Source organism: Oncorhynchus nerka, linkage group LG18 (assembly GCF_034236695.1).
Source record: "Oncorhynchus nerka isolate Pitt River linkage group LG18, Oner_Uvic_2.0, whole genome shotgun sequence".
NCBI lineage: Eukaryota > Metazoa > Chordata > Actinopteri > Salmoniformes > Salmonidae > Oncorhynchus > Oncorhynchus nerka.
In genome coordinates, this window is record NC_088413.1 from 36,884,538 (window position 1) to 36,896,773 (window position 12,236).

The 12,236-nt window shown below is 40.9% G+C and overlaps 1 protein-coding gene across 1 annotated transcript in view; it reads left to right on the plus strand.

Moving 5' to 3' along the window:
- LOC115145827 (catenin alpha-2) overlaps window positions 1-12,236 on the plus strand; it is a 694,158-nt gene that overhangs the window by 665,412 nt on the left and 16,510 nt on the right. The window contains 1 exon segment of the mRNA XM_029687379.2: window positions 5,124-5,229. Within this exon segment, the coding sequence (XP_029543239.2) occupies window positions 5,124-5,229 (106 nt within the window).

The window sequence follows — 12,236 nt, forward strand, 5'->3', positions numbered from 1 at the left end:
ACAGTAACAATGTGGCTAAAGAGAACCTAGTTGAAGTGACTGGTATTCCTTATGAATGTCAATGTAATAGTAATAATAATAATAATGTAGAATTACTAGAATGGGTGTCACCATTCAAGTCAACAGGTTTGTTATGGGTGGACCAGTAGCCATTTGCAAATGATGCATAACAATACCATGTCAGCTATATTTGAGTGTGCCCGTAAATCATTCATTAAGTCTTGCAATGGAAACCGTTTACCATTGAAGTACCAAACGGAAGCAAACAGAACGAAACCCGGGAGGGACCTACATTAATTTAATAGAAACTATTTTTATTTGAAAAACATATTCTGTTTGGAGTAAACAGTTTCTGTTGCTAAAAGGTTTTGCAAAAGACAAAACATTTTGCAACAGAATCGGGAAAATGAATACACCCCTGGGGTCAATCAAGGAGGCAGCCTGGCAACAGTAAAGTAATGTTTGGTTTTGCTCAATAGAATTGGTTTATTATGTAGGATAGGATAGGATTAACTTTAATGTCCGAAGGAGAAAATTGTCCTAAACACACAGTACTGCTGTATACAAAATACACACATGTACATTACACACTTAACATAATACATACATTGCACGTTGCCCTTATCATCATACACTTCTCTTATAGCCACATACATAATACTTTGCATATTCCCTTATTCTGTCAGTGGCATACAGCTCAGCTTTGCATATTGCCGGTTAGGTATTTGATGGACATGGGAATGAAGGTGTGCTTATATCTGTACCTGTAGGAGCCCTATAGCGTCTGCCTGAGGGGAGGAGCTGATACCAGAGTGAAGTACATGGGAGGGATCTGAAATGTATTTTCTGCACTTGTCTGATAAACGGTCTGTTCAGAAATAGTCTGTAGGGAGGGATGTTGCCTCACACCCATGACCTTCATTGGCGGTTTGTATCAGACAGGCAATTTGAGATTCGAGTTGAACTGATAAATTGCCAAACCAGACTGTAGTTACAGTATATGTACATTATCCTAAAACAAAATATAAATGCAACATGCAACAATTTCTAAGATTTTACTGAGTTACAGTTCATATAAGGAAATCTGTCCATTGAAATAAATTCATTAGGCCCTAATCTATGGATTTCACATGACTGGTAATAAAGATACTGTATGCATCTGTTGGTCACAGATACCTTATATAAAAATAAAAAAGTAGGGGGCGTGGATCAGGAAACCAGTCCCTATCTGGTGAGCCCACCATTCACCTCATGCAGCGTGACACGTCTCCTTCGCATAGTCGTTCAGGCTGTCGTGGAATGTTGTTCTCTTCAATGGCGATGCGAAGTGTGAAATGTCTGTTAAGTATGCAGGCCATGGAAGAACTGGGACATTTTCAGCATTCAGGATTTGTGTGCAGATCCTTGCGACATGGGTCCGTGCATGGGGCCGTGCTGGAACATGAGGTGATGGCGGCGGATGAATGACATGACAATGGGTCTCAAGATGTCATCGTGGTATCTCTGTGCATTCAAATTGCCATCGATAAAATTGCGTTCGTTGCCCGTAGTTTATACCTTCCCATACCATAATCCCACCGCCACCATGGGGCACTCTGTTTACAAAGTTGACATCATCAAACCGCTCACTCACACGACGCCATACACATTGTCTGCAGTTGTGAGGCCAGTTGGATATACTGCCAAATGGAGTTGGCTTATGGTAGAGAAATGAACATTCAATCTCTGGCAACAGCTCTGGTGGGCATTCCTGCAATCAGCATGCCAATTGCACACGCCCTCAAAACTTGAGACATCTGTGCCATTGTGTTGTGTGACAAAACTGAACATTTAGTGTGGCCTTTTATTGTCCCCAAAACAAGGTGCGCCAGTGTAATGATCATGCTGTTTAATCAGCTTCTTGATATGCCACACCTGTGTCAGTTGGATGGATTATCTTGGCAAATGAGAAATGCTCACTGACAGGGATGTAAACAAACAAAAACATTTAACAGAAATAAGCTTTTTGTTCATGGAAAATGGAACCAACAACTTTCATGTTGTGTTTATATTTTTGCTCAGTTTAGTATTTTATATGTTCCTTACCTTCACAAATCTCCTTTGTTGTGTTAATGGGTTGCCATGTTCTGTTGTTCCCAGTTCCTAGCCATGCTAATTTGTCCTTTGTGCATTCATTTGAATTGAAGTATTACTAGTTATGAGTGTGACTAGTATCGGTATGGGTAGGATCAGCAACCACACACAGGTCACTTCGCTACAGGCTGTTCGGGGCTTTTTGTCACAGCCCAACACTAAATCAAATCAAACCCACATGATTAAAAAAATAACGAGCCTTTGATTGGATGAATCAAGTGCTTTAGTGGCTAGGCTGGAACAAATCGAAATCCAGGTCCTGCTATTGGTCAGGATAACAGGTGTGGACTGGGATTAGGCTGTGTAGACCAGCAGCAGCTACCTGCCATTACACATTGTTTTTCTGTAGATTAACAGAGATCCAACAGTATTTTATTCCCATTGAGTTAGACAGAATAGAATGTAGCCAAACCAGGATGATTGTGATCCTGTGTACTGTTTACAGTGTGGATGTTCTTTGGAAGGCAACAGCTTGCCTCCGAGCCCCCACCATCAGTATATCATGTCATAGCCCTGTGCTGAACCCAATGTTCCTATTGCAAGGTATGGCACTATGATTCAGTGGACAGAATATGCAAGCTCTGCAGAGCTCAAAAAGGGAAAGATTTGCTTCCCAAATGGCACTCTATTCCCCATAGAGCGCACTACGTTTGACTAAACCACTATGGGGGAATAGGGTGCTATTTGGGATGCATCCATGCAATGTCATAATGGTTAACTCTTATGGATGTGGTGTGGTGGTGATGATTGCACTGACTTTAGTCAAGTGACCCTTGTGGCGACATTTGTGGAATTGGCAAATATAATGTTGCCATGCAACTTTGATAACCAAATGGCACCCTATTCCCTATTTATTGGGATACTTTTGACCAGATCTCCATGGGCCCTTCTCAAACAGTGCATTATATGAGGAATTGGGTTTGAGATGCAGCCAATGATACATCATGCATGGATTCACAAATGCCCAATTACCATGATGTCAGCCAATACACAGTTGAAGTCGGAAGTTTACATACACCTTAGCCAAATAGGTCAGTTAGGATCAGCACTTTATTTTAAGAATGTCAAATGTCAGAATAATAGTAGAGAGAATGATTTATTTCAGCTTTTATTTTCTTTCATCACATTCCCAGTGGGTCAGAAGTTTACAATTAGTATCTGGTAGCATTGCCATTAAATTGTTTAACTTGGGTCAAACGTTTCGGGTAGCCTTCCACAAGCTTCCCACAATAAGTTGAGTGAATTTTGGCCCATTCCTCCTGACAGAGCTGGTGTAACTGAGTCAGGTTTGTAGGCCTCCTTGCTCGCACACATTTTTCAGTTCTGCCCTCAAATTATCTATAGGATTGAGGTCAGGGCTTTGTGACGGCCACTCCAATACCTTGACTTTGTTGTCCTTAAGCTATTTTCCCACAACAACTTGGGATAGTGTTCTTCAGCTTGCAAGCATCCCCCTTTTTCCTCCAAACATAACAATGATCATTATGGCCAAAAAGTTATATTTTTGTTTCATCAGACCAGAGGACATTTCTCCAAAAAGTATGATCTTTGTCCCCATGTGCAGTTGCAAAACTTATTCTGGATTTTTTATGGCGGTTTTGGAGCAGTGGCTTCTTCCTTGCTGTGTGGCCTTTCAGGTTATGTCGATATAGGACTGGTTTTACTGTGGATATAGATACTTTTGTACCTGTTTCGTCCACCATCTTCCTTTGCTGTTTTTCTGGGATTGATTTGCTCTTTTCGCACCAAAGTACGTTCATATCTAGGAGACAGAATGCGTCTCCTTCCTGAGCGTACTATTGTTTGTACAGATGAACGTGGTACCTTCACGAACTTGGAAATTGCTCCCAAGGATGAACCAAACTTGTGGCGGTCTACAATTTTTCTTCTGAGGTCTTGGCTGATTTCTTTAGATTTTCCCATGATGTCAAGCGAAGAGGCGCTAAGTTTGAAGGTAGGCCTTGAAGTACATCCACAGGTACACCTCCAATTGACTCAAATTATATAAATTAGCCTATCAGAAGCTTCTAAAGCCATGACATCCTTTTCTGGAATTTTCCAAGCTGTTTAAGTCAACTTAGTGTATGTAAACGTCTGACCCACTGGAATTGTGATACAGTGAATTATAAATGAAATAATCTGTCTGTAAACAATTGTTTGAAAAATTACTTGTGTCATGCACAAAACTATAGTTTGTGAACAAGAAGTTTGTGGAGTGGTTGAAAAACGAGTTTTAATGACTCCAACCTAAGTGTATGTAAACTTCCGACTTCAACTGTAAGTGACTACTGCTTTATATCTGTTTTTTCAGCATGTCATCCTACAACTAGAAAACTACATCTGCCAATCTACATCAGTAGAGTAGTGATACCATATTTGGTTAAACTGTAGGCTAAGGGCTCTATTCAATCAGATCCGCTTTAGCAAGAGCAGCTGCTCACCAATTTGTCGGCTCCAATGCAGTTCCGACACCGCTAAAACATCAACTAGGAGAGTGACTTGCTATCGCCGGTTAACGCTTGATCTGATAAAACTTAGGGCTAGATCCAATCTAACCTGTTACCATATCTGTTGTAGCCTTGCCAACTCCATTGCTGTTATTGTCAAGGTAATTCCATAAGGAGTTGGCAAGCGAGCAGAAACAGACTGGTGCCAATACTGATGATCTTTGAGAAAGACCTATGTTGACAGCTGTCAGCTACTAATGATAGAGCAACATGATTTGAGAAGAACGCATCTAGTTGCGTCCCACGTTTTGAGTGTTTTTGGAGCATTGTTATCTTTTTTTCAGTTTTAGGAAGCTTACTACTGGCGTTTTTATCTTATGCGTTATTTATTTGTGGCAGTGTGTCTTGTGAATATAAAATTGACCTTTTTATTCTGTTAATTTCAAGTATTTCAGAGAGTGTTGGCTGTCTGCATTTGGTAAATAAACGTTGAACTTTAAACATACTAGAACTTAAGTCCTGTTTCCCTGTGTTCCACACCAGAGGCAAAGGGCCCCTGAAGAACTCCTCTGATGTCATCAACGCCGCCAAGAAGATTGCAGAGGCAGGCTCCAGGATGGACAAACTGGCCCGCGCCGTCGCCGACCAGGTAACACTTACCCCAGTTGTGTATGTGTGTCTGTGGTCAGGATAGATCCCCTTTTCAATATATTGCTTATCGGCGATCGTTTCCCAAACCTCTCCTAAGCACACCTTCAGTTGGTCAACCAATCAAACCTGTATAATTGGAATCAGCCGTGCTAGTTCTGAATACATCAAATCAGTGGCACTAGATGGGGCGATTCAAGCTGAGGTTTGGGACTCAGGCTCAGACCTGTCCAGGGTGTAGAAGTTAGGGGAAGGAGTTACAATAGAGCTAGATTAAATTAAACCGGGCCTATGCCTTCAGGCAAAGTGGATGAGGTGTAGTATATACAGTATGGCCAACAGGGACTTGGCACCCTGTCCCCTATATAGTGCTCTCAAAAACAGTGCACTATGTAGGTAATATGGTGCCATTTGGTACACCGACTTGGTGTGTTTGTTTGTGGGCAGCAATGGATCAAGGCACAGTGGGCTGTCTTGGAGCAGTGCTGGTCATCCCAATGGGACTTCCTTGCTCTATGAGAGCAGAGGAGCAGGAAGCTAGGGGCTTTGTCTGTGTCTTTAGTCTAATTAGCGGCGCTGAGGCGTTGCAGCCATTCATTTTCAGATGAGTACCCTCTCCAAAACGCACTGACAGACTATTTTCAATATTGAATCAATCAATGCGCCTGCTCCTCCTGGCTGGGGAAGATAAGCGGAGAACGGGGTAGAGAGGTGTGTGTGTGTGTTTGTTAGATCTTAGTAGTGGCACTCCAGGTAATACATTATCTGCCTCTTCATTTTCTTTTTCTTTTTTTACCCCTTTTTCTCCACAATTTTGTGGTGTCCAATTGGTAGTCACAGTCTTGTCTAATCGCTGCAACTCCCGTACCCACTCGGGAGAGGTGAAGGTCGAGAGCCGTATATCCTCTGAAACACAACCCAAACAAGCTGCACTGCTTCTTGACACAATGCCCACTTGACCCGGAAGCCAGCCGCACCAATGTGTCAGAGGAAACACTGTACAACTGGCGACCTGGTTAGCGTGTACTGCGCCCGGCCCGCCACAGGAGTCGCTAGTGTGCAATGGGACAAGGACATCCCGTGCCTTAGACCACTGCGCCACTCGGGAGGCCTGCCTCTTCATTTTCATCCGTCTTGAATAAGCTATGAGAATTAGCCTCATGTAGCCTCATGCACAAAGACTTGTTGATTCATTAGGACTCCGTGCTCTTCTTCCCGGTGCTGTTGTCATAACTACTGTGTGTTTTACTCAGGGAAAGCTGTGCTATCACAATCTGTCTGATGACATTCAAATTATGAGGATGTTAGTGCAACAGTAGTGTCTGGTGGCACTTTATATCAGAGGATGACAGGCTGGAATAGAATAAATGGAATAGTATTAAACACATGGTTTCCTTGTGTTTGACACCATTTCATTCACTCCATATTATTAGCCGTCCTCTCCTCACCAGTATCCTCTGTAGTGCAATGTGTTTCTGAGCCTGGCATGAGTCTTGTGTGTGTGTGTGTCATATTTGAAAAAACACACAGAGCTCCCGGCTATAGTGTGTTGTTGAACCGTAGCCACCGTTCACTCTGCAATCAGGGCTGGGTGGGAGTCAGGCGGTGAATATCTGTCATATAGCAAATCACTGGCAGCCTACCCTCGGACTGAATCAACACATGCTGAAACTGAGCAGGTGGCTTGCCATTTTTAATTCCGCCTTTAAACGATTCTTTGACTGGTGTTTGCTGAATATTCACAGCCTTCTGCTGCCCTCCTCTCATGCTAGATGAGTGTGCGTCTGAAATGGCACCCTATTTCTTATATACAGTGGTGTACTACTTTGACTAGGTCTTTATGGGAGTCCATCAGGCTCTGTTCAAAAGTAGTGCACTATATAGGGACTAGGGTGCCATTTTGGATGAATTCCCATTCTGCAATGTGATGCTGCTCAAAGAGAGTGGCCTGATTTTCTCCCAATTTCAACAGGGATTTGTTTTAAGAGTATTTCGGTGAGGAGAAATGCGAAACACGTCATCCAGGCACAACATACCGTAAATGGGTATTAAAATATTCAAACTTTTTAAGAGTTTGCTTTTATCATCGGATAGAAAGACTATTTGATCTTGTATTTCTTTGGCAAGCCACTGTATTTTTAGATGTAATCTAATTCCAAAAAGGCTAATATTACCTACGACAAATAACTGTTGTACTTTTTATGCCTTATTTTTCAAGAGGACAATTATTTCGCATTCACACCTTGCCGAACCGTTAACCTGTGGCTGACAGACGCAGTCAGGCGTGTCAGGGAGATTGAAGCGTGTGTGTGTGTGTGTGTGTGTGTGTGTGTGTGTGTGAGAGAGAGAGATGGAAGCTTTGCGGTACTACAGTAGAACAGGTCTCTCAAGTAGCAACCCTTTTTGCAATGCTCCACATCAAACCCTATTAAAGAGCATGTTAAGAGCAGTCTGCCAGTCTGACTGTTCTGCAGATGGATGGGAGATTGAGGAGGAGGTGTGTGTTTGTGCCCGGTTATGTGTGTGTGTGAGAGAGAGAGAGAGAGAGGAGGGGGGGGGGGGTGTAAGAGTCTTAAAGGGAAATTTCACTGCTGTTCTATTTCACTATATATGTCCATTAATGTGTTATTAACATATCATACTGTACAGTGGTTCCTTGCGGGCTGCTGCACGTTATTTAATTGTCAGCCATTTCTTTGACCACCAGAGGGCATCTTTGAGAAGCATTTGAAATTCTTTTATATTGGCATTACCAGAGAATTTAAAACCGTTTTTGTAATAACATAGTACATCGGATTGATTTTAATTAATGTGGCTTAATAAATTGGATTAACCTCTTGATTCTAGCCATCCCGGATCCGGGATCGTGAATACAGCCTCAAGCTCATTACCATAACGCAACGTTAACTATTCATGAAAATCGCCAATGAAATGAAATAAATATGCTAGCTCTCAAGCTTAGCCTTTTGTTAACAACACTGTCATCTCAGATTTTCAAAATATGCTTTTCAACCATAGCAAAACAATCATTTGTGTAACAGTATTGATAGCTAGCGTAGCATTTAGCGTTAGCATTCAGCGGGCAACATTTTCACAAAAACAAGAAAAGCATTCAAATAAAATCATTTACCTTTGAAGAACTTCAGATGTTTTCAATGAGGAGACTCTCAGTTAGATAGCAAATGTTCCATTTTTCCTGAAAGATTCTTTGTGTAGGAGAAATCGCACCGTTTTGTTCGTCACGTTTGGCTACCAAAAAAAAAAGAAAATTCAGTCATCAAAACGCCAAACTTTTTTCCAAATTAACTCCATAATATCGACTGAAACATGGTAAACGTTATTTAGAATCAATCCTCAAGGTGTTTTTCACATATCTCTTCGATGATATATCGTTCGTGGAAGTCTCCTCTCTCCTCTGAATCACATGGATGAATGCGTGCAGCTGAAGATTACGCACCAATTTCGACAAAGGACACCGGGCGGACACCTGGTAAATGTAGTCTCTTATGGCCAATCTTCCAATGATATGCCTACAAACACGTCACAATGCTGCAGACACCTTGGGGAAACGGAATAACGTGTAGGCTCGTTCAGGGCGCATTCACAGCCATATAAGGAGACATTGGAAAACAGCGCCTCAAAACCTTTGCTCATTTCCTGTTTGAAGTTTCATCTTGGTTTCGCCAGTAGCATCAGTTCTGTGGCACTCACAGATAATACCTTTGCAGTTTTGGAAACGTCAGAGTGTTTTCTTTCCAAAGCTGTCAATTATATGCATAGTCGAGCATCTTTTCGTGACAAAATATCTTGTTTAAAACGGGAATGTTTTTCATCCAAAAATGAAATACTGCCCCTAGTGTTCCAAGAGGTTAATATTATGGTGTTTCTATTCTGAGAAAAACGAAATCCTCAGGGTTTCCGTTAGGATGGAATGGAACATATGGCGCTGTACAACGTGACGGTCGGGAGTAGGCTACAGCATAAGAGGATTGGATTATTCTAAATTGTTTGCCTTCATAAGACAACTTTGTTCCAATATTACTGTAAATCGGTGATATTTATTACCATTTGTTATGGATCCATAACTAAATCAACATTTGCATTTTGAAAGAGTATTTTTAGCATTATTTTATTAACGAAAGCATGAAGATGCTGATGAAGAAATACATTACTGTACATGATATGCTTTTACATTCGGATAATAAAGCATTTTTCCTGAAAGATTATTTGTTTAGGACAAATCGCTCCGTTTTCTGCGTCACGTTTAGCTACGAAAAAAACCTGTATCCAGGATTGTGTAAAATTATCCGCAAGCTCATTAGCATAACACAACGTTAACTATTCATGAAAATCGCAAATGAAATGAATCTATTTGCTCTCAAGCTTAGCCTTTTGTTAACAACACTGTCATCTCAGATTTTCAAAATATGCTTTTGAACCATAGCTAAACAAGCATTTGTGTAACAGTATTGATAGCCTAGCATAGGATTATGCCTCTCTTTCAGCATGCAACATTTTCACAAAAACCAGAAAAATTTACCTTTGAAGAACTTCAGATGTTTTCAATGAGGAGACTCTCAGTTAGATGGCAAATGTTCCGTTTTTACAAAAAATATTATTTTTGTCGACAAATCGCTCCGTTTTGTTCATCACGTTTGGGTAAGGAAAAAAAAAAGATATATATATATTAAGTCATTAAAACGCGAACTTTTTTCCATATTAACTCCATAATATCGACAGAAACATGGCAAACCGATGTTTAGAATCAATCCTCAAGGTGTTTTTCACATAACTATCGACGATAAAATCCCTCGTGGCAGTTGACTTTCTCTTCTGAAGAAATGGAACGCGCATGGACCTACAGATTACGCAATAATTTCGACACAGGACACCGGGCGGGACACCAGGTAAATGTAGTCTCTTATGGTCAATCTTCCAATGATATGCCTACAAACACGTCACAATGCTGCAGACACCTTGGGAAAACGACAGAAAGGGCAGGCTCATTCCTGGCGCATTCACAGCCATATAAGGAGACATTGGAACACAGCGCCTTCAGAATCTGGGGCATTTCATGTATGAAACCTCATCTTGGTTTCGCCTGTAGCATTAGTTCTGGGGCACTCACAGATAATATCTTTGCAGTTTTGGAAACGTCAGAGTTTTGTCTTTCCAAAGCTGTTAATTCCATGCAATAGTCAGCATCTTTTCGTGACAAAATATTGCGCTTAAAACGGGCACATCTTTTTATCCAATAATGACATAGCGCCCCCATAGGTTGAAGAGGTTAAATCCAGCAAAGGGAGGCTATGGAACATGGAGTTTTCAAAATAGAAGCCACTTTCTGTTTTGATTTTCCTCAGGGTTTCGCCTGCAATATCAGTTTTGTTATACTCACAGACAATATTTTGACAGTTTTGGAAACTTTAGAGTGTTTTCTATCCAATACTAATAATAATATGCATATATTAGCAACTGAGACTGAGGAGCTGGACGTTTACAATGGGCACCTTTTCATCCAAGCTACTCAATACTGCCCCTGCCGCCATATGAAGTTAACTAATGTCTTGAGAATTTGCTTCAATATATCCACATAATTTTCCAGCCTCATGATGCCATCTATTTTGTGAAGTGCACCTCTGCCTCCTGCAGCAAAGCACCACCACAACATGATGCTGCCACTCCCGTGCTTCACGGTTGGAATGGTGTTCTTCGGCTTGCAAGCGTTTTTCCTCCAAACATAACGATGGTCATTATGGCCAAACAGTTCTATTTTTGTTTCATCAGACCAGAGGACATTTCTCCAAAAAGTATGATCTGCGTCTTCATGTACAGTTTAAAACCGTAGTCTGGCATTTTTATGGTGGTTCTGGAGCAGTGGCTTCCTCCTTGCTGTTCGGCCTTTCAGCTTATGTCGACATAGGACTCGTTTTACTGTGGATATAGATACTTTAATTCCTGTTTCCTCCACCATCTTCACAAAGTCCTTTGCTGTTGTTCTGGGATTGATTTGCACTTTTCGCACTAAAGTACGTTCATCTCTAAGAGACAGAACGCATCTCCTTCCTGAGCGGTATGATGGCTGCATGGTCCCATGGTGTTTATATTTGCGTACTATTCTTTGTACGGATGAACGTGGTACCTTAAGGCATTTGGAAATTTCTCCGAAGTATGAACCAGACTTGTGGAGGTCTACAATTTGTTTTCTGAAGTCTTGGCTGATTTCTTTTGATTTTCCCATGATGTCAAGCAAAGAGACACTGAGTTTGAAGGTAGGCATTGAAATACATCCACAGGTACACCTCCAATTGACTCAAATGATGTCAATTAGCCTATCAGAAGCTTCAAAAGCCATGACTTAATTTTCTGGAATTTACCAAGCTGTTTAAAGGCACAGTCAACTTAGTGTATGTAAAGTTCTGACCCACTGTAATTGTGATACAGTGAATTATAAATGAAATTATCTGTCTGTAAACAATTGTTGGAAAAATGACTTGTTTCATGCACAAAGTAGATGTCCTAACAGACTTGCCAAAACTATAGTTTGTTAAAACCTCTTAGAGCTCCCCATCCCGGATCCGGGATCGTGACTACGGCTCAAGCTCATTACCATAACGCACAATGCAAAAAAATATTCTTAGAAATATTTAACCTCCACACATTAACAAGTCCAATAGCTCAAATGAAAGATAAACACCTTGTTCATCTTCCCAGCAAGTCAGATTTCTAAAATGTTTTACGGCGAAAACATAGCACATATTTATATTAGATAACCACCGAAACAAAAGACAAGTGGCGGCCATTTTGTCCCAGAAAATATAAAATTTAAAAGTAGGATTAAAAAATAAATAATTCACTAACCTTTTGAAAATCTTCATCAGATGACAGTAATATTACATGTTACACAGTACATTTAATTTTTTTTCAATAATATGCCATTTATATCCATAAATCTCAGTTTACAATGACGACATTTCAAAAAATGCTACTCAAATGTCCGGAGAAATG